The 23,835-nt window shown below is 30.9% G+C and overlaps 2 protein-coding genes across 4 annotated transcripts in view; one reads left to right on the top strand and one right to left on the bottom strand.

Moving 5' to 3' along the window:
• Window positions 1–1,444: 1,444 nt before the first annotated feature.
• On the bottom strand, window positions 1,445–20,216 carry RpS3A (ribosomal protein S3A). The gene is made up of 6 exons (XM_035358102.2): window positions 20,066–20,216; window positions 19,756–19,859; window positions 12,862–13,175; window positions 5,869–5,951; window positions 5,246–5,355; window positions 1,445–1,615 (listed from the first exon to the last, which is right to left on the bottom strand). The coding sequence occupies exons 1-6, from the start codon at window positions 20,125–20,127 to the stop codon at window positions 1,485–1,487; spliced, it is 804 nt and encodes a 267-aa protein (XP_035213993.1). The 5' UTR covers window positions 20,128–20,216; the 3' UTR covers window positions 1,445–1,484.
• Window positions 20,217–20,590: 374 nt separating this feature from the next.
• Lrch (Leucine-rich-repeats and calponin homology domain protein) overlaps window positions 20,591–23,835 on the top strand; it is a 77,806-nt gene continuing 74,561 nt past the window's right edge. For 2 of the 3 annotated variants that reach the window (XM_035358103.2, XM_035358104.2), the window contains exons 1-2: window positions 20,593–21,192; window positions 21,591–21,735. In XM_035358103.2, the coding sequence (XP_035213994.1) occupies window positions 21,024–21,192; window positions 21,591–21,735 (314 nt within the window). In that variant the 5' untranslated portion in view covers window positions 20,593–21,023. Of the gene's footprint in view, window positions 21,193–21,590; window positions 21,736–23,835 lie in introns of all 3 variants that reach the window. The other variant, XM_035358105.2, reaches the window with a different exon arrangement.

Here is a 23,835-nt window from a genome sequence, read left to right on the forward strand (position 1 = left end):
CCGTCTCAAAACTGCAATAAGTATCGCATTGTAATGTCAGTTATATGCGAGATAATAGAAAAAGGAAAGTATGTATGATGAAATGCAAATATAAAGTAGCATTTTTAAAATGCACGTTAAATTTCTTAAATGGCAAGACTATTCAAGAATTAAAAAAAAATATTTTCGCATAAAATCTACTGTGTGGAGCATTGCAAGATCGTAGGAGGATGTACATCCAGATACTTTACAAAATGCTTGGCATAATTTATGGCCAGCTACTATCCTTCATGGTGAGGATGATGAAGACTTTCCGATACCGCTAATCACAGGTAAAATTCTCCAATTTATGAAGATGATATAACAGAAGTTTCTCATTACGATGACATTGCTCCAATCATCAATAAATTAACTGATGGCAAAATCTGTTCAGAAAACACCACTACCGATAATATAGAATATGTCAGAGGGGTTATTGAAAACTAAAAGGCTACAGTAGGGAGGGGGAAAAAAACTGCAACACATAGAAAAATACCTCAAAGAAGAAAATACTAAAAAATGTGACATATGTTGCAGATTATATGCCATCACTATACAACAATGAAGATTGAAATGGTTATTTATGTTATAAGCACCAGATAAAAAATGGTTATATAGTCAGACCAAGCCATGAAAGAATTTACACAATTAACTCAAGATTTGTATTACATCTCATGACACATTTTGATGGGGAGTGGAAGAATTAGCAAACTGCTGTCAACATGCTCTGGATGCAAACAAAACACACTTTGGAGACCAAAGCTTGGCAGCACTGCATCAGGCATAGTGTGGGGATGGCACCTCCTTTTATTCCATGTTCTAGAGTGCTATTCCTAGCTTTCTTTGTAACCACCTATTAGGACAATTGAATTTATCCCTACATTTCAGTCCAGACACAAAACTATGAAGGCTTTATTATTTTTTATAAAATTCTTTAAATGAGTGTTTCACAAACATGTGCTCCAGAATTTGTAATGCAAAAATTCATTTAATGACAACATTACTTAGGTGCAAAATTAATTAGAATATAAAATAAAACAATCCTGTGATCTTATTTATTTAGAAAACTTATTTGAACCGAATCTCTTAAAACTCAATTATCTCAGCAATGAAATACGAATTTTGAATAATTAAACATTATGTTTCTAGGATTAATTTGAATATCACTAGCATTTTGTCTTAAGATAATGCATCAGAACTTTTACTCCAATAATTCATTCAATACAAATATAAAAAGGATGTATAAGTAATTATTTCTATAAAAAAGTTTCCTCTATTTAACATTAAGGAAGTTTATTATGCATTCATAGTAAAATGTTAACAAAATTATTCTTGCTATACAATAGTTAACGAATTTGATTCAGAGTGAATGGATGTTTCGAGATAGATGAAGGTTGTCCGTAACCACAAAAATACAAGCTCCAGAAAGGTTTTACCAGTTTTTTTTATTATTTTTTTCAATAAAGCTACACAGATTCTAGGACAGGAGGTTCATAGCCTTCCGGTCTGTCAATTTTTAAGCCTTCATCTCCGACTTTTGCAGTGGTTGTTGTTGATTTTCCACTTCCTTCACCATGCAGCTCCATAAGTTTACCGACTAAAATAAAATAAAAAAATACTTATTCATCATACTTTGCTTTCCCTAAATTTACAAATTTTATGTATAACTTTATACATTTATTGATTTAACATACATATTTATTTCCAGCTCAAAGAGTAGTTTTCTTCTGCAATCTTGCAGATGGATCCAAAAATTTTGAAGTGGGAAAAAGGGATTAAAGATAAAAAATATGCTATTCTCTTGTGGAGTAAGAATCTCTGACTTCATCCGGTATATAATTTTTCTGAATAGTTTTATATACAATATGATCTCTTTTCATTCTTATGCCAGGGAGCAATTTCTTGCAAGACTGTCGTATTTTTGCGAATTTTAAACATACACAGTTTGTCTTGAAAGCTGTATTCTTGCAATAGAAATGTCTGTATTATTTTCCCTATCATTTTAATGCTCTGAAGTACTTTTAAAAAACCTGCAAATTTTATTTGAAACCAGCACTTACAGTATCTTTGGAACACACTTGTTATATATTGATTATATAATAATATTCTTATTATTGTGTTATTGTGTCTTAATAATATTCTGCCCAATCATGAATAAAAACAAGCATATTTAGGCTAATTAATGTACCAAACAAAAGAAATGAGTAAAATATTTTTGCATCTCTTTTACTTGACTCTCTGCAATGGTTTTATATTTTGGAGTTCCACTGTTCAAGTATTTTCCCCAGAAATGGGGATAGGAGAAGGAAACAACGGCACGAGCCATCACAGTCTGGTACTGCAGTTGAAATCCAGTTCATGTATAGAGAGGATACTTAGAAAGAAAATTAGTTTTCTACAGAACAAGACACTGTATTATGTTAACTACGTGCAGCAGAATTGACTGATACAAAATATTACAAAAGTGAAAGGAAACTCACTTAAAGATAAAATTCAAATCTTATAGATTTTTATGAGAATACTGGTTTGATGAAGGATGAGTAAGCAGAGAAACTGGATATTTCTGTGACAACTTAGAAATGGTTATTTATGATAGGAAAAAAAGGGCAGAAATTTCTGGACAGTCTATAAGTCTTTCTCATTTATATGCCATTTTTGAATGGTCTTTTAAAAGATGTATAAACAGTGTATGCATATAACTTTGTTAATCAAAGGCTCTAGCAGTAGTTTTCTATTTAGAATTTAGCAACGGAAAAACCTAGATTTAAAAAATTCAACTATATCTATATTAATAGCTAACTACAAAAGGCCACAGTAGGGGGAAAAAAAAACTGCAGCACATATAAAAACTTTTATGCCACTTAGATCAGGAAAGCTTTAATAAATTTAAAAACTATATTTTTAGAGTAAAGTTTGAAATTTTTTTTAAAGTACCTCAAAGAAAATACTAAAAAATGAGACATATGTTGCAGATTATATCCCATCACTATACAACAATGAAGATTGAAATGGTTATTTATGTTATAAGCATCACATAAAAAATGGTTATACAGTGAGCCCAATCCATGAAAGAATTTACAATTAACGCAAGATTTTTATTATATCTCATGACATGTTTTAAGAATATTCTTTATATATAAAAATAATCTACATTTTATAGAATTATATACAAAATACGAGCAAATAAACTTATGACATACCTCTGTCAGAACATTTTTTTTAAAATCTTGATTTTAGAAGAAATCAAGGTTTTAAAAATTTGATTTTAGAAAGCCGGACAGAAACGTTAAATTTTTCATTTAATGCAAAGTTCTTCACTCACATTTAAGGTGTATGTATACACGTACAAATAAACAATTTTGTAAAAAGCTCATATCTTTCTTATTTCAAGATTTATGCATAAATACTGTTTATTTTATCAAATTCTTTTAATGCTAAATCTTGAAATAAAAAGGAGAGAATTATCGGTTTTAACAAAAGTTTTCCACCACTGCAAATATCATCCGCGCAAACAATTCGAATTGGCATTTTAATCATATTTTGCCAAACGATTCTTAGCATTTGAGAGAAAAATACTTGCTTTAGAACACTGTATTGTGAAATTTGTAAAAAATATCGTTAACATTAAGTACAATTCGCATTGGCATTTTAATCATATTTTGCCAAACGATTTTTGGCATTTGAGAAAAAAATACTTGCTTTAGAACACTGTATTGTGAAATTTGTAAAAAATATCGTTAACATTAAGTACAAAGTGTCTGAAAAGGAACTATCACATTACTAGATTAGAAACATCATTTACTTCCAGTTCTGTTGCAAGTCAGCTATAGAATATCACCAAATCCTGCGTACAACTTTAGGTACTAATGTATCATGTGACACAGTGAAAGTTTGGTACTGAAAGTTAAAAAACAATAAAATCCTAGTGTGAAGTCCATATCACTAAAGTAAAAGATGTCCATAAATAATTAGTATAATGTAGGCAGATCACACAATTTTACTAGCAAAATTTGTTCAGAAATTTTTTCTTGCAGATAAATCTGGAAAGTTTTTGTTCTATTGTGCTTTGTATATCATTTTTGTCATTAGTGTTGTAAATGAATTTTTTTCAATAGCTTCCAGTTCTGTTGTAAAACGTCAGCTACAGAATGTCATTGCTGGTGCTATTTTCCATTCTGCACAGGACGTTTGAAATAAGGTTGATCTGTTATTGGACTCGTGGCCAGCAAGTTTCTGGGCTTAGAAAAACTACCAAAACGTCGGCAGAAAAATCAGATTTGGGTGGTGGTTACTATCTGCAATAAAGGTGCTTCTTTAAAATTATTTCCCCTAACTTTTTTTAAGAGTGTTTTTTGGCAGAAAACTTTCATTAAAAACATTTATTAGGTAGCCTTATTACAGGTATGACAAACAATTTAAATATAGCTCCATTATACTCTTCAATAAAGCAACTTCTACGATCACATAATACAGAAATTTCTTAAAAAAAAAAAAAAAAAAAAGACGTATCTGAAATAATTAGATACTATAAATATTACTTTAAGACAACTATATTTACTTTAAAAAAAAAGTAAAAATCCAACATACAAAAAATTATAAATTTCTGAATCAGTTTCAATAAAGAATTTAAAAAAGAAAAGCAAATGTGTTGTAATAAAAATCTCCGGCAATAGTTTAATTTTTAAATAAGTCTGCGACTTTTAAACTTATCCCCTTTTGGAATACGCCACATGTGAACAAGCTGTGAAGCTGAAATATCACATGTTTCATGCTCCAGTACATGAAAAAATACTAAGATATTTGACCTGAGAGACCAATCGAATAGTTGTGCTGAACATACTGATGTTCCAATTCTTACATTTTTTTAAGAATGTTGCTTTTCATTTTATTTTTTATATTGACAATAACTTTTATTTTGTAGTTTGACAGCAGAACTTCAAGAGCTTGTATGATTATGCTCAGAGATGCTTTTGGAAGTAATAATGGATGACAGAACAGAAAAAATGAGAATTTCCACAATTATGTGCATGAAGTATATAATAAGCTAATAATAATAAAAAAAATCCAGAATAGGAAGCCTCAGTAACAAAACTGGCCATACATGAAACATGGAAAGAATAGACATTTCAAATAATTCACAAATAATATTTTTAGTTAACAAAGCTACATCATCTTATTATTAACTAGGCCACATCGGCTTGAAAATCTATGCAATGAGAAAACTTACCATCAAATTTTGGTTTCTTCAAAACTTTTACTTTCCTAATCATGACATCATGTAAAGGATAAATGCCTTGACAAGCTTTTTCAATATCCCTACCGATGCTATCAGGAATTCTAAAGGAAGAAATTTTATAACAATCTCTCAGAATTAACCAATAGCCTCAAAAATACATAATTAACATTAGAATTTTATAAATATGTATGATGAAAAAATGCAAATTACATATTGCACATTTATTTTAGTATTAATATCAGAAGAAAATAAGTTTTCCTTAACCCTCTGATTGTTCAATTTTTTAAAACATACGTTAAATCTACCTGCATTCCAGATTAAAAATACATTAATAAATTAAATTATAAAATTAAATTAATTTGATTAAAAATATACTATATGTTTGTTAATAAATTTTTTCCCTTACTATATAAATACCTTGTTATGTTATGAGGAACAACTGCCACATGTCATAATGCTGCACAGTAAAACACAATAAACAGAATTTGCTATCAGTAAATATATTGAATAGTATATATGAAAAATTTCGGGACTCAGAAATACATTTTATTTTCGAAATTTCATAAAAAACTGTCTGAAATTTATTAAAAAAATCAAAAATACAATACACTTACAATTTATTAACAACCTCTTTAAGATCAGATGAAGAGACTTCTCTCACCATTGTTTCGGTCATCTTTTTACGAATTAATTTCACCTAAGAGATGAAAATTATTTCACATAATTAAGATGATATTTTTAGTTCTGCAAAAGAACATGAAGCTATCTACAAATTAATTTATGGTACTGGAAAAAATAAATAACAAACCTGAAAGATTTCAGATTATGCCCAAAGGCACTTTTTACCCATTTATACACATACACGGTTTGAAAACAGGCTAATGTCCCTTTATGCTAAAAATATTTAAAAACAGCTTATCTTTATATTTTTTTGATAGACAGTCACACATGCTATAGATAAAAATGTTCCCCCTGCCTGTGCAGTGCTGCTACTGCTCACTTTGAAATTGTTGAGTTTGTTAACCAAAAATTATTTAAAGTTTTACAAAATATGACACAGACAATAAAACAAATTTGAAATGCAGGCTTCCAGGTGCCCATGTTCAGGTGGAACATTACATTATTCAAAATTTGCTGCCTCTAGGTATCGCCTTTATTTATTCTTTTTTAACATACACACGAGAAACATACACATTCATCATTTAATTTCTTTAAACATATAATACAGGGTAATAATATTTGGTGGTAACAATTTAAAAATGATATGCCGTTAATAGTGAATCAAAGCAAAATACCAATTTGAGACTAATAGCTCTTCTGGTCTAATGGTCCTCTTAAGGCTTGGGGAAGGAGGAAAACTCAAATTTTTAATAAATAATAATAATAATAATAATAAAAAAACCTAAATTTCTCTGTCTAAAATTGCTGTACTAGTGCTATTAAGGTACTACTCAGGACCAAACATTGAAATCTAAATAGATGGCTGTAATCCTAGAGATGAGCAAAGTTTAATGAAAAAATTAATATTTTATTAAAACTAGAATAAATATACACACACAAAATAAGACTTTATCAGATTACAGAGAATGCATAGTACAGTAGATTTAATTTAACACTGGCAAAAGTAAGTCAGTTTTCTCATGCTGACACAAGCATTCGATGAAGTAAGAATAAAGATGGACAGTGCCACTTTTATATTTATCTTGCTATTTTGCATTTATGCAAATGTTCATATCTGGAGCTACCAATTCATCAACTTAAGCAATTGAAAATCTTGGACAGAAACTCGTGGACGTCCATTCTTTCTATTTATTTGAAACAACATCACTGCATATTTATTATACAGTATATCACACATATAATTTTAAGATTGCATATTAGTCCAGATTTGAAAGAGAGAAAAAAAATTACAAGTCAAATGAAACACATTTCATGCAAAAGAGAAATGGCAGGTGCATCACATTTTGACCAGCATGTTCAAGGATTAAGACTGTTAAAATAATCAACAACAACAACAACAAAAAAAAAAAAAAAAAAAAAAAAAAGATTTTTGTATGCTTTATGCATGCGCATTTGATTCCATGCCCCGTGCATAATAAAATACGTGGAGAGTCCCGATTCGTATTTTCACTTCAGCACTAAATAAAATAAATACCTTGTTATTGAAGAAAATCATTTTAGCATACATTTTTTTTTATCAAGAATTTGGCTCCAATTCGTATCTGCTTGGTATACATCTCAAACTGAAATATTCTACATAGATACATCGTTGATTTTGCACCTACTAATAGTTTATATCCCTGATGCCAAACCTGATGATCATTACTTATTATATTTTGCTTTCATCACCGCATGTTTAATCAACACATGACAACTTGAGTAATAACTCATATAGCGATGCCTAAACAATTTTTTTGTTAGTGATTGAATAATAAAGAGTATGGCAACCTTTAGTGTTGACATTACGCTTGGCGACGATTACATGTTTAAGTTAAAGGCAAAAAAGTTGCAAGGAAAAATTTAACAAAAATTTCTTTTCATATGCTAAAAACAGATTTTGTTAATGATACTCATAGGCCAAAAGATTACATTCAGTGCTGTTCGAATTAAGAATAACTGATTTGTTTATTCACATAAACCCAGAACCAGAGCTCGTATGGCTGCATCGAGCAGCAGAATTTAGGGAAGACAAAGGGAGCACTTGGTAGCAGAATTTGGGGCACACAGAGACTGCACCAGGCGGTAAGATATCTAGCACCAGCCTTAAATAAGTATACGCGGGAACTTATTTATTCGGGACTCAGATAAGCCTTAAGCATGTGCAAGAAATAGATGTAAGATATTCACAGCGCAATAGAAGCAAGATAAAATTTAACATAACTGGTTTTCTTTAGTCACTAATCTCATGATACATAGCCAAATATGTATAGCTAACAATGGCTAAATTTTATGATGATAGCCACAAATTTTAAAGGTTTTTGGATATTGCAAAGCAGAAGTGAAAGTTTCCTATTAACAAGCTGAAGGTGGGGCAGATATTCATTGTTCTTTTCGTGATGAAGATATTAAAAACTTTTCGGTACTGTTATGTACTGGATTCAGATATCAGCAAAAGCTGACTATCTGGTAAAACATTTTCAATATGGTTAATATGAAGAAAAAACCAAGAGAAAAATAACATAAGATATTCATAAAATTAAAAATTTTTAATGTGAATTAAAAAACTTGGAAAAATCACACCACTCAATATATTTACAACAAAGGCATGAAATTTAAGACATCGTTTAAAATACAGTACAAAGTCCGTAATAGGAAATGATCTATAATCCGGACCTCAAAGCCACATTACGCATGTGCGTGTTGAAAGAAATGTTTAATAAAGTAAACAAATAAATATTAAGCTTTTTTTGTATAATCTGATACCCTTTAGATCATAATTGTTCTTTATTTCATAAATTACGGTATCATATTTTTAATTGTATAATTTATCCATACCATCTTATCAGATTTAAATCGATGATCTATAATCTGGAAAAACCCCTAATCCAGAATCGCCTAAGTCTGGACTTTGTACTGTACCTGAATTTTGGGATCCATTGGCCACCACATAATTAAATAAGTATCTAATTGGCTATGTATGGTCAGTACCCTGTTGAAGTTTATCTCACCATTTCATACTGCCCCATAACCATAATAATTTGTGCATGACAATTAATATCAGGATTAACAAAGAAATGTTCAAATCTGGCCTCTTTATTTTCCAGTGTTTGTACCCTATACAAAATAATATTTTCCTCAATAACTTTAAGCGAAGATATATCAGAGTAACTAAAAAACACTTGTTTCTTGGTCAATTCTGCCGCACACCCACTGGGACAGAAGGATAAGACTGTTTTTTTCAGTGCCACATCCGAAAAATGGATGAGGCACTGATAAGTTTACCAGTGCCATGTTTTATTTAGCTGACGGTCTAGACATTAATGCATATTCACCGACATCCCTTATAGAACTGTTCCAATCAAATGATTCATATTAAGTTGATATTGACAAAATTCAATGGAATTAATTCTAAACACAATGCATATATGAAATGAGCTGCTCTTAAGAAACGGTCCAATGCTTCAAACCAATTTTGGAAACATTATTCCCCCTCGGTACATCATGTCTTCATATCTCCATTTCAGTGCTTGCTACGAACAGAAGTCAGCTTCATTTTATGGTCTCTCATGCACTTTTTTCAGAGCGAATAATTCCTAGTTCCTGATGAAATTGTATGAAAGATGTTTCACCATTAGGGAAGTCTCTAATTTTCATATCTATGGTGAAGACAATAATAATAAAAAGCAAGTGACTGTAACATTTTTAGAAATTGTATTCTTGTTGCCTATTCTGAAAAGGTATTTTTTTACTTTTTATAAAAAATTAAATATTGGAAACGACGACATTCCTGATAACAAAACAGTGCTACATCATCAATCATGAAAGGTACTTTAAAATAAGGAAAAGATATATTTTCATGAATTTGTTTTAAGGCATCACAATTTTTACGACAATATTTTAATATCACAACATACGTATTTAAGACATACGTATATTCGTTAAAAATATCACTAGGCAACCTCAAGCCCTCTAACTCAAAGCAACCAAATCTAGATAAAAATTCTGAACATAACTCGGGACTGATTAATGTACACATAAAAAATACTTAAATTATTTTCATTTAATTTCAGATGAAAATTCATAAAATGTACTTTGAACTGTAAAACCAAGTTTTCATAAAGATTTAAAAAAAAAAAAAAAAAAACAAAGGGGGGGGGGAGGATTTTTTTAAGATTTAAAATTCATGAGTCTACAAATATGCAAATGAAAGAGCAAAATTTATCTGTTGCACTTATTTATCAAAACACTTTACCATTTACAATGCCTAACACAATGCTTGCAAATTTGGACAAGAAAAAAGACAATATAATTTGAACAAGTTTCCTAATTTATACTTTTTGTAAATTGTTATTAAACAGAATACAAGACTCGTATTAAAAATAGCACAGACCGAAAAGCATCCGAGTTTTGTTTCTGATGCTGTTTTTCTTAGATAATAATTTTTGGAAACATTTTGGACAGGCTTAAAATTTATATCATAGAGTTTAGGTATGGGAATGTGAAAAATTTACCTCGATTCTAGCATATAGCCAAACAGATTTCATATGATAGACCAAAATGCTAATCATCACATTGTAAAAATCATGCCAGAGAAATATCAATGCCTTCTAGGATAATTAATTTCAATGTATAACCTGCTCTGGTCATATTTTAAATAAAATTTACATATATGACTTTATACTCGACAGCCTACAGATATTAAAGGAACATTTATGCATATACAGTCAAAAGTCGTTAATCCGGACTCGTCGGGACTTCGGTGATTCCGGATTATAGATCATTAGTTTAAATCTCGTAAAATGGCATGCAGAAATTCTAAAATTAAAAATATGAAACCGTAATTTATGAAATAAAGAAGAATTATTATCTAAAGGGTATCAAAATTTACAAAAAAAAAAAAAAAAAAAAAAAAAAAGCTTAATATTTATTTGTTTACTTTATTAAACATTTCTTTCAATGTAAGTTGTTTCGTTTTATGTGATACTTTCTCTTAATTCTATAAACTGACATAATTTCTTGTTCAGTTACAAAGTTCCGCTGTTAAATTCCCGTAATTGCAGTGCCGAGAATACCGACTAACTTGTCAATCGAAATTTTTTCGTTTTCACTAACCTTCCTGTCACCTTCTTCATATCTTTATCCATTTTTTGCAGCAATTCCTCTTTTTGTTTGATGGACATCGAAACATACTTTCGTTTTGTAGATCCTTTGGGAGATCCAGCATCGGAAATTCTTTTTGACATAATCGAAAGTTCAAGTTTACTTTTATAAAATTGCTCTTACAGTCTGAAAAAAGTAATAAGCCGGATCCAGTTCGAAGATTTAAGGAGCAACGCAATCATCAACATTAACTGAAATAGATAATTAGATAATTTTAGCTTATACCGTCCGTTACACATTAAACGCGCAAGCGAAAACGTATTCTGCACTTGCGCAGGCGTAAAGGTCTTGCGCGCACACGTAAACGCCTATGCGTATGTGTCAACGCGGCGCATGCGCAGAAAGTTTTTAGCTTTGAGGTCCGGATTATGGGTGTCCGAATTAACGACTTTTGACTATATATAACAATAGACATTTTATTCATATCTATTCTTCATGCAGAAACTACGAAAAAAAAAAAAAAAAAAAAAAAAAGACCTTCGAATATGAAAAATTCAGAACATTTTCATGAAAGGCAGTGACACAATTTTAAAAACTTTCCTTATAGACAATTTTGGGCTTAGATTTGACATACAAAAACATTACCTACACATATTTATCATTCTAAATTCTAATTTTTCTTTTGTAGTAATTTGAATTCAAGTAAGGTAGAAATCAGATTTTTTAAACAAATGAAAAATCAAATAATTTTGAAGATGAATTTAGTAATACACCAACCATGAAAGATTTAAATAGTACATGTTTTAGTCCTTATAAAATGCTTTAAAATTTTCTTTATTGAATTCAAACAACTAAGATTAAATGAAAATTATTCCGGAAACAATAGAGGAGAAACAGAATCTCAATAACTTAAGCTTAGTAGTAATTTGAATTTCATTAGGCTATAATACTGATGCTTTTGCTATTTTTGTTTTAAGACTATATTAAAAACATTCCCATATCCTTCAACTTTTAGTGATGAAAAATTTTAGTGAGCTAAACTTTGAAACAAATAATATATATTTAAAAAAATTAGGATGAACATGTTTAGTTTACGGAGTAACTTTGTAATAAAATTACAATTACTTCTAAATCATTAAATCAAAAAATTGATATATAAATAACCAAAGCGAGAAAAAGACCATTTTGGATTAAACAGGGAATTAGATCTCTTGAGAACAAGAGTGATGACATCCTGAAATAAGGCTGCACAAAATCGTCAATGCCAGAATACTTAAATTTGATAGCGTGCGTGAAGTAATGCAAGTTCTACCTTGAGGAGAAAAGGTTTAAATACCAAGTTCTAGAAGGAAAAGTTAGACTTTGGGCAAGCACGGTTACCTCTGCATTTACTGCTAGTTAACACGACATAACAGTTATTACTTTACTGCCACTAGATTTCGATACAGTTTTAAGTAACAGGAGTACCTGAGCCCTGTAGAGTAATTTCTACTACTTATCTTTGAATTTTAGTTTAGTTCTTGTTATTTGAGTTACCACCCGAGTGAGTCGAATTTTAATTTAGTTCTCTTTGAGGTACTACTTAAGCGAGGCATAGTGTGTTAGCATGAAGTCGACACATTGTGAATTTTAAAGAGTTTAATAAAGGGTACTTTTAATCCTTCTCTTGTGTGATTTCCACAAATACTTCAGTTATCACTTTAGAAGATAGACAAGATCTTACAAAGGGACTGAAAATTAGGAGACAAATGAAACATTGAGAATCTCCTGATAAATATATGGGCAGCTAAAGTTTATGTGGCACACAAAATAACTTGATTTGAAAGATTTTACACATGAAAATTTACCTGTGCATGCTGGGCATAGCAGGTCTTTTTAACTTGTGTGGCCCATTTTTTTGTGAATCCGATACAGAACATTCGTAACAGGTAGCCGTCCGTGGTCTTCACATCGACATTTGCTTCAATTAATGTTTGCCACTTCTTAACCATGGACCTCAATTTATCAGTTGTTAAATCCATGCCATGAAAATTTGTCAGCACATTTCTACCTTGCACTTCCTCGGCAATGAGTCTGAATTTACGAAAAGCAATCTCATCATTTTGAAGGTCGGCAAGAGAAATTTCAAATACTCTTCCTTTTAAACCTTCAGATGCAATTTCTGCAATAACAAAAGCATTTGAGTAAATATTCACACATAGCTTTGTACGCTTTCTCTAAGCTCCAGAATAAAGTCTATAATAAAATTGCTGCAATAATCAAATATAAACTGAAAATATATTTTAAAATACTCAACAGAATTACATTTTTCAAATATGCAAAATAACTTGAATAACAATGAAACTAGCAATGCTTACTGACAAAACAAATTCAAGACACAAAAGAATAAATAACTTTGACAGTAATTGATTTTAACACAATTTGGTATTAAAATACAGGGATGAACTTCAGAATCGCCTACTTATTTGGCGCGTTTTACAAGAGTAAGAAAAATTGGATTTTTGTCAATTTCCTTTGACTATGTTAAGTGAAAATGCATCGATGTGTACATGGACAAAGTAGAGGGATTGCACAATTCTCTGATATTTTTTAAGTAAAAACAGGCCGATGTGTACACGGATACCGAGTTTGTGCAATTCTTAAAAAAAGTGTCAAGCAGTGGGTAATTCTGCACTTTCCCAAAATACAGACACAAACACAAGAAAAAACATTACACTGAAATTTGCAATTGCGGTACAACTCTGATATACACCCTAATTTCACCAAAAGCGGCAATATGTGTTCTGCGCTGGTTTTTGGCGCGTTTGCGTGTTGTATGGCAACCCTGTTGATGTTGAAAAATCTTTCGCTGGAGTTCGTTGGTTTACGTCATGCTTTGTGTCTGAGAAGCTAGGGGGAAGAGATAAAGTGATGGAAGTTGTTGAATTGAAGTTCGTCAAAAGGAAATATCGTCGTGGCCATCCTGTTGAGGGGCAGTGTGTATTTGGAGGTGTGGAAAGAGGGTCTGGAACATTATTTTTAAAGTGGCTGTGCATGATAGAAGCAGGCATTTGTGATTATTTGTTATTTTATTTATTTGTGAACCATAGTATGAATTTTCTGGATAGTGTGTCTGGCTGTCATATAAATACGATAGTGATTACGTGGCGGAATGTTAAAGGCGGTATGAAATTGGTATTTCTGCTGTTCGAGAAAGCATTTCATGGTAAGTGTATTTTATTTTATTATCTAAGTATCTGTGGCGTAGAATGTTATGTTCATTGTTTTTTTAGTATGAATTTCTGTCGTTATTGTTATTTTTTTTAATTGTTTGAAATTTTAGTTATTTTGTTGATTAGTGCCTACCGTCTAAATTGTGCAATTCGTAGATGTTTTTTAAAGTTGAAACAGAACGCTGTATACATGGTATTCTTTGAAATTTATTGTTATGTTAATTTATTCAAGTGAGGTGTGCATAGTTCGTAGATTCATTTGTTGCCTAAATTGTGCAAATTCGTAGATGTTTTTTTAAGTTAAAACATATCGCTGTGTACATGGACTCTTGTCAAATAACTTTGGTTAGAAACTTTATGGTTTTGCTATCTAAATTATTTGTTTTCGTTTCGGATTTTTAGCTTAAATTGTGTGTTCAAAACGTGATTTTTGCTTTCGCGAAAACCGTGTTTTTGGAGACATTTTAGGCTTTAAGTTCGAAATGTAGACAAAAAATTTAGATAGCAAAATGGCAGTGTGGAGTTTCTCGCCAAAAATGTTTGGCGACTTGAGGGCGCATATCAGAGTAGTTCCGCAATTGCATATTATTAAAGGCTAAACTGCAACACACTTCATGTTTAAAAATATGAAATACATATATTAAAAGTAAGCAATATATGCTGTATTTATGGATAGAAATTATATTCTCAAACTAAAATACCCTGTTCCCAGTTATTGATTCAATTAAAAAAAAAAATTTAAAGTACTTTTCTGTTTCGCCGGTGCAAATCTCACCAAGCAGACTTTATCGGCGACAACATACAGTATGCACATAAAAATATTAGTTCTAAGGGAAGCACTTCCGCAGAGAACCCGGTAAATGTAAACATCGCCAACTTTGGCAATAATAGTTCAAACCTGGTAACCCAACAGATGTATCCTATTCGCTTGTTCGAAGTTTGCAACCATTCCTCTTGCGTTCATTTTGTTGAATTATCACTGTTGTTATTCGCATTTGCAGATTTATATTATTCTTCTCTTATTTATTATTATTTTTTTCTGAATTTTTTAACAATGAATAGATAGAAATATTTTCGTAGACAGATGCTGGTTCTCCTCGGGATAAAAGGAAGAAAATACGGCAGGAGGGGTGAATGCTAATTTGTAACACGGCTGTTCACGTTGTGTTCTTAATTATTAACAGCTCTAAGAACCATGAGGTTTCCAGCCTCTAAAATAATTTGTTTCTATAGGCCGCAAAAATGTGTATGTGCATTTTAAATAAATAAATAATGCTTTTATTTTTATTATTAGTTATTGTCATCTAAAATTATGAGAATAAATCAATTTTGATGGCGTAAAATTTTAACAAGATAATGTTAATGCTTTTCTAACACTACCTTTCAGAGGATGGCAGGTGTGACATAAATAGATGATTAAATTGAAATCAAAAATATTATTGATTATCTAAGATGACAGAATAGTTTGATGCATCACCATGGTCATCAAAATTAGCAAACCACTGCTGGTGTAAGGAATATATTGTTTTATGTGTTAACTGGAAGTTAAGACAATTTTTTTTCGTTTATCGCGTTTAACCGGTTAATTTCAGTACATTAATACTAATTTATATTTTTAAATGAATATATCACCTTTAACTGGTTAGTTTTACATCTACATGCTTATCATCTGTGAATTTTTACTACCACATGCTTAATATATTGTTTTGTCTGCTAACTTGAATTTACATGCACTAAAAATCACGTTTACGGCAAAGAATCGCGAGCTTGGCGAGTAAAAATGCAACGGCGCCAACGGGTTCTCTGTGGATGAAAACCCATTCTAAGAATTTTATTTTGAAGGCATAATAACGTTTAAGATTTTGTAAAAAGCCATTTAAGAATTTACTGTGCTTTCATGGTTCAACATCCTGATTCGGCGGTTAGTATCATGTGACCTCAAGTGATCTCATCTCACGTAAACTATGCTACAAAAATCTAATTTTCTACATTAATTTAAGGTTAAATCTTAGTTTGGAATACAAGTTTAAATTCAATTTGTACGAATAGCTTACTCGGAAATTATGTAAAACCGCAGTGCTTTACTTTGCTAGTGAATTCTCATTAGAATTGATGAATTTAACCCTTGACTTTGCCTTTTTCTATTTTTTCGCCTTTGAGCGGTGTGATTGCATCCTAATTGACTTAATTACCATGAATGGCGTTAGGGCATAAAATTATACTATCTGGTAAAATTCTATGTAATTGTATGCCAGTATTGAAAGAAACAATCAATCTAAGAAATGACTGCTACTTGTTTTGAAAATAAGGTGTAAAAGGTTACCAGCGAGGAAATTATATTTGGCATCAGTTGTACCATTAATGGCAACTTTATCACCTGAGCCGGCAAAACGGAAAAGTATCAAATTATGACAGATTTAATATCTAAAATTTTAAATAAAATTGAATATTTTTAGAGCAAAACTCCGAGGCTGCATGAAGGAAAAATATCAAGAATGTTATCGTTGACATGAAGGATGAGTTCAGCTGTCTCAAAAGGCAGTTTATTCCACTAAATAACTACACTAATTTGAGGTTTAATTGTCCAAATTTAAATAATGTTAGATACTAGACTAAAATTTATAAAAACATGGAAAACGAAATATACCTAATATAACATTAGCCAAATTACATAACATACTACATATGTTCTTTAAACGGTCTTCCAAGTTGAAGTCTATAGTTTTTTTACGACAGTAATTTATGTCATGCAATTTTAATGTGCCAAAACTCAATGGCAGTGATGCAAAAATTAAAAAATACACAAGTAAACTTTGACTACATAGCAAGTGAAGAGTGGGTTAATCTTTGGACTATGGTAACTCGGCGATTTTTTGGCGACTAACCCTGCTACAGCAACCTGGTAGTTTTTGTTTGGATGCCATTTTGTTTTAACGAAGTAAAGGCATGTTTTTTTTTTTTTTTTTTAACTCACCATTTCCAACATGTTTTTCCAACAATCTGCTAGCCGAATTACGCTTATGCTAGAACTTTTATGGAATAAAAGTGCTTAATCATGACGAAGATTAGGTGCGAAATTATGACAAAGTGCAGAATCACCCACTGCTTACCGCGTTTTTACGAATTACACATACACGGTATCTTCCATGTACACGTCGACCTATTTTCACTTAAAAAAAATCCCAGAATTGCACAAAAATGGCATTGCACACACCCTTGACTATATCCACGTACACTGCTAGCTATATCCAAGTCCTAGCTAGTAACCTTTGTCGCCTTACCAAAATGTCGCCAAACTACCTGTTACCATATTCCAAAGATTAGGCGAAGAGTGATTTAACAATTTAAAAAATTTCTTAAAATCAACTGAAGTTAAAGAATGATCTGTAAGTACTTGAATGAGACCATCACATGAGAATACTGGAAAAGTATGCAAAAAATCATTAAGAGACTAGAAAAAATAATACAAATTACCAGTCAGACTACGACTGCATTTCCAAGGCAAGGGTTGTCCAGCTCTAACCAGGGAAGTGATTTTAACCCCATTGAGTCCCATGACAGGCTTTGGTTAGCCTGTATTTTAGAGTACTCCTTGGATTATTGGCAAACTGTTTTTTCATTTATGGTAACCCGAGTAGTTGAATGCTATAGAAACCCTGTCATGACATAAATGGTTGTAATGTGTGCAATTTGCATTGATGGGGAAATATTTGAAAGGGCTTATTTAGGTACAGATGATGGCTAGGAAGTACGTTGCTTATTTTGTGCTTTACACCGTAAAATGACTGTTGGTCATAGGATTAATCTGAAGCACTTTGGAGTGATTGGGAAAGAAAACATTGAATGACTGGTGTATAAATGAAGATTTAAATAGCTCTGTTCACCTCTCAGTAAATTACGCAGCGAGATTTAAGGATTATGAACCTGGAGCGCATATCAACACTATGGAAGGTATGTAGGGGTGTAATAAAAGGGGATTTTTGAAAGAAATGCTACTGACAAAAATCGGCAGTATGAATGAAGTTTTTAATTTTTACTGTTGTGAATTAATAAGACAACGACAGTATACAGATTGTAATTTAGATAATTTTAAATAGTTTCTGGATGCTGTTAAGGAATTCTGTGTCATACATATTGAAGAAACAGAAATTTTCAAATAAGGCATGTCGATATTTCCTTCTTTGTACTGCGCAGATTAGATAACACACACTTCCATTCTAATGTTATTTCCTTGTATGATTTAAAATGCATTTTATTGAGAAATTAATCTTTTAAATACTCAAAGCTTGGCACAAAATCAACTTCGAATTAAATAAAGCTGTAAAAATCCCCACAAGATTATACTGTAGTAAGGACCTTTCTTCACTTTGCCACACGTGTGGATGCAAATTCTAAAAAATATAACAACCCCATATGAAAAAGTAACAGAAGGTGAATATGATCAAGCTGTCAGCTTGGATTAGAACTGATGAAGTAAACGGTCAGCTTATAAAAGCTACAATGTGGCCTTTTAAAAGTGCAAGCTTAAAATTTTCACGTTTTAATTTCATTTAAACTGCCTACACCAAGTTTTCTAGAAAGGCCTGTTTTAAGAAAGTAATTCATATTTTACAACATATAAAGAATTACTAGGTTTATTCAGATTATGGTTCATATTCATGCCACTAATAAGAGAATGGACAAAACCTTCCACACACCTAGTTATATTGACGAAATTTAAAACTCCAGCCTTTAGCAGCTTAATCACTTTGCCTACAATATGTAAACTTCTTTTCATTTCAATTCATTCAGTCTTCAAGACAAAGAATAAAATTTTAGTTAAAGGCTCAAAAACAGAGACATAACAAAGCAAAATAATATAAGCTTGTTTTACACCCAACTTTACATGATAAATTCAGCCATCTTGCAAAAATAACTGATTTATCAATGCAATAAATAAACATACATTTGTGATCAACCAAAGATTTAGCAACTGTTACATCACTCCCCTTAAAAGTACAACAAATTTCACAATGCAAACGTATAATTTATCTCAGTAATTTTAGCCTTTCGACAACTTGAGTAACCTCTTATTTATTTGCAACATATATAAAAATATGAATAAATGAATTGTGAGTAGCCATACGTGTGAGAGAGTACGACGGTTAGTGCTAGTTTGTAAATAGTATTATCACCATTAACGTTTACTACAGAAAAGCTAATATCAGCATGATCTTAATATTCGGAGCAGCTCAATATACTGTTAAAAGTAGTTTTTACATGATTTAGCGATATTCGAAACCAAAATTTTACCATAAGCAAAGGATTTTAAAAGAGAAGGAAAAAAAGAATTTCCACACACAACATGTAATAATAATTAAGAAAGCTGTCAATTTGTCAAATTCCAATAGCAAAAAAGGCATTCTGGCACGATTGAACATACCCGCAAAACACACTAGATTTGTTTACGTTTAATTCTTTGTGAATCACCTCAAATTACATATGTAAAATTTCAGAGTATTTACTTCGTTAGAATATGTTAACACTTACTTGTTCCTTGAGTTCGATTTACAAGAGTTTTTCCTACATTTCGAACACTGAACATGGCTGGGGCTTTGACATCATACCAGTCCTTTCGAGTGAATGGGTCCACACTGAAATATTATACGAAATTTATATTAAAACAGTAATAAAACCCGTATTAACGGCAAGCGAAAGAATATTAAACACAGTGAAACCTTTACAGTTACATGCCCCAATCTTTTTGCATCGACAGAAAAGTATATTTTGAAAGACCTTAGATCTCTTATTTAGGAAATATTTACACTCGAAATTATTAATCTGATATTATAATACTTACACCTTCTTTTTAACACCCTTTTTACCTCCTTTAGCCAGACCCTTATTCTTACCAACAGCCATGTTTTTTTGGATATCCCTTGCAGAACAACACACACGACACTACAATACTCAGTACTGCGCTTGCGCAGAAGTTTTCAGTTACAGTCCTGATCAACTTGATTGCAAATTTTTCAAGTTTCTTTTATAAATTATATAAAAACAATCGTTTCTCAGGAGAAAGCCCCTTTGGACTAACAATCTAAAATGAAGTGTACATTAAATAGCTAAATTATTTTAATTGTATTATATGAAAATCTGTTTTATTTAGATATCAATGTTTTTGCTTAAACTGATTATCATTAATCAAATTTACTGTCATCATTAATTATGTTTTCAATTTATTAAGTCTATCAGAATTCTTTATTTTAAAATAAGCTATAATTACAAATTTTTTTGTATGTTATACTACTATATTTGCATAGATAACGAAAAAAAAAAAAAAAGTATTATTGACTCATCCAAGCTATCACTCATATTGCCCTGCCCTCTACCCGAAATCTGTTGAATTTGGCTGAGGATGAATGGAAGTATTGTAATAATATGTAATTAGATTCATTGAATGATTTTAAAACAGATAGATGAAGATGTGGGCTTGTTGAAATTTGTAATTATTATAGCTTGAAATTGCTGAAGAACTTTTCCTGAACTTGGTTATGAATTTTGACTAATTATAAACACATCGAAGAACAAATGTGCGTTATGCTCATGTTATAAGAACAATTTTCATATCTTATATATTTGAGAATTCATATATTGTAAGCTGTTGTCTTACATTTGAGTTGATGTATGATTATTTCAAAATGATAATTGTATTAGTTTCCTGCTCATTGAAATACAATGCACGACGATAATTTTTTATTTTATGTGCGTGGGCTTCCTTTATGTGAAAAAAGAAATGTTTCAACTTCATTTGCGGTATGGCATTAGTGAATTCCATCTTAAGCAGCCCAGGACCTTCGTTGCGAAATATAGATCGAGTTTTGGAAGATGCACAATTGAAAGGTGAACTAAAATTGAGCTATCGCAAACTCAAAGAATTTCCAAAAATTGCTTATAAATATGATTTATCTGATGTTGTGAGAGCTGGTGAGTAATATTATCATTAATTCTTAATATTTTCTATTATTGTCGTTGATTTATTGTTTTACGTGTAGGAAATGAGCTGAAGGATTTAAAAATTTTACGATATGTCCTTACGGTTATTTATAATTTAAATTATCAGCATTTGACAGATGACTCTCAAAAATATGAAAATGGGTCATAAAAATTATTTACCTATTAGGTAATATCATGCTTTCTTTTCTAAGAGTAGTGTAATAGAAATTGTTAAAATATTTAAGATGTTTAATTTCTCCATTTGTGCTTAAATAATAAAATGATGTATTTTAATTTTACATCTGCCGAAACATGAGGCAGAATCATAAAAACGCAATTTAAGAGACTGATTTGTAATTTTTTAAAAAAAATATTTTGTTATTTTTTAGATTTGTCAAAGAACCGTCTTAGTGAATTGCCTGAAGAAATATGCTTTTACTTACTACTCGAAGAGCTAGATTGTTATAATAATGTGATACGCTCAGTTCCAGATGCCATTATTAATTTGCAATCTTTAGTTTACATAAATCTAAGGTATGTATTTGATGAACAACAAGTTATAATCACATGGACATGTATTTGTAATCACATGAATGAATTTCTTCCATTCCTGTTAAAGATGAAATTTGTCCATTTTATCTAATTCATTGATTTAGAATTAAAAAAAAAAACAGGACTTTTAGATAATTTTTAATTGACGAATTGTTTCCTATTTATGTTAGCAACTAAGTAAGCAAAAATGGAGACGAAAACTAATATGGACAATATATGCAATTCTGCATAATGTAGAAAATAAAATTATGTAGCTGTATGCCTACCAGGCAGACAAGCTCCATTGTGTTAAAAAAAAAGGGGCTGAATGAAATATGTTTCTGTGACTTAAATTGTGGAAACTAATTCTCGAATTTGTTTATATTTTATTCATATGTAGAACTCTTATATTACTAGAAAATATTTTCATTTTCTGTTTAATTGAACTAATTTGTATGTTTGCAATATCTGGCCTTTGTTTCATTTGTATGCTTGCAATAATTTTTCTTTGCTATATGTATTTGTTTTGTACATACTGTGAAATATCCTTTCACATATATGAATTTAGGTATGTCTGAAATTCAATGCTCAATTTCAGTTCATTTATTAATAACAGGAATTGCAAAATTGCATAATTATTTACAAAAGCCAGACAGCAGAATTGAATTCAGAAAAGAAAAATTATGAAATTGAATCGCATCATAAAAACCATGTAACAAAATAGAAAATTTTTTGCTATTGTGTTCAGAAACCAGTTTATTTGCGGATACCCCTTGGCAAAAATTGGCGATTTTTGGCGGCACGTGGATACCGAGTTTGTGCAGCTGTTTGACTTGTTATTTTGTTTTTGTGTAGCGGCGATTTTTGCAAAGACTAAATAACAAGTCAAATAATTTCACATACTCGGTATCCATGTACACTTTGACCTATTTTCACTTAAAAAAAAAAAAGTCACAAATTTGCACAAACTAGGAATTGCGCTTTCCCTTGACTTGATCCATGTACACGTTGACCTATTTTCACTTATAAAAAGGTCAGAGAATTGCACAAACTTGGCATTGTACACTCTCTTTGTCCATGTACACATCGATATATTTTCACTTAAAAAGTCAAAGGATCTAGATAAAAGTATATTTACGGATATATAAAGGGGGAAAGTGCAGAATCGTCCACTGCTTGTCGCGTTTTTAAGAATTGCACATACTCGGTATCCATGTATACATAGACCTATTTTCACTTAAAAAGTCAAAGAAAATTGACAAACATCCAATTGTTCTTACACTTGTAAAAAGCACCAAACAAATAAGTGAGAGATTCTGCACTTTAGCCTTTAATATACTACTCAGGTTACCATTAATGAAACGGAAACTTGGCAATAAACACAACAACAAATCGGCAATAAATGAAACAAGAACTTTGCGATAATGCAAGGGGTACCCTTCAGTCTGCTCTAACCCAGTAAATGATTGAATGCAAAAGGGAGAAATTTTGTTTCTGATGATGCTAAACTGCATCAACTACATGGGAAATAACAGAAGTGACTTTTGGCACTGTCTGAAGAAACAAAAATATCCTCACCAAACTGCAATCTCGTGGATGACTGGTATGTTACATCAATATGGCAAGGAATAAAGGAATATTAAGTGCCATGTTTCGAAATGCTTTGCTGTGACATATATGGTGTATCCAATGAACTTTCACTGTTTTAATCAATTATCATGTGTGTGGCATATACGCCAGGGCATCTTATTTGCCCAAAATTACAGTAAATAAAGTGTATAGAAATATTACTTTAAGAATTCATTAATATCCTGTTTTTTATCATCTTTTCTTTCTCCATCCCTTTTTCTAAATGCCTGGTGGAAAACTTCTTATATATGTTTGGTTTCTGTACATAGATTTAGTGTCCTGGAGAAATGCAAAGTGTAATATAATTAATATTGTAATTTAAATATTTAATAATAGTTTTCCTTTCAATATTACTTTTTTTTTGTTCTTTAATAAGTGCAATTTATAGAAATGCATGTGCATTTTGTTTTAAAAATATCTTTCAAATGATGGCCATTGTTAGTTTCAACTTGGTGTGCTAGCATAACTCTTGTT

This window comes from Stegodyphus dumicola, chromosome 4, assembly GCF_044657685.1.
Source record: "Stegodyphus dumicola isolate Sdum_Otavi_A_Nest chromosome 4, ASM4465768v1".
Classification (NCBI taxonomy): Eukaryota; Metazoa; Arthropoda; class Arachnida; order Araneae; family Eresidae; genus Stegodyphus; species Stegodyphus dumicola.

Excerpts from the sequence above, each read along its gene's own strand:
- RpS3A (XM_035358102.2), bottom strand. The coding sequence starts at position 20,127 with ATGGCTGTTGGTAAGAATAAGGGTCTGGCTAAAGGAGGTAAAAAGGGT. Across the intron at positions 19,860-20,065 it reads AAGGGTGTTAAAAAGAAGGT|TGTGGACCCATTCACTCGAA; the intron begins GTAAGTATTATA and ends ATAATATTTCAG. Across the intron at positions 1,616-5,245 it reads GAAGAAACCAAAATTTGATG|TCGGTAAACTTATGGAGCTG; the intron begins GTAAGTTTTCTC and ends ATTTTATTTTAG.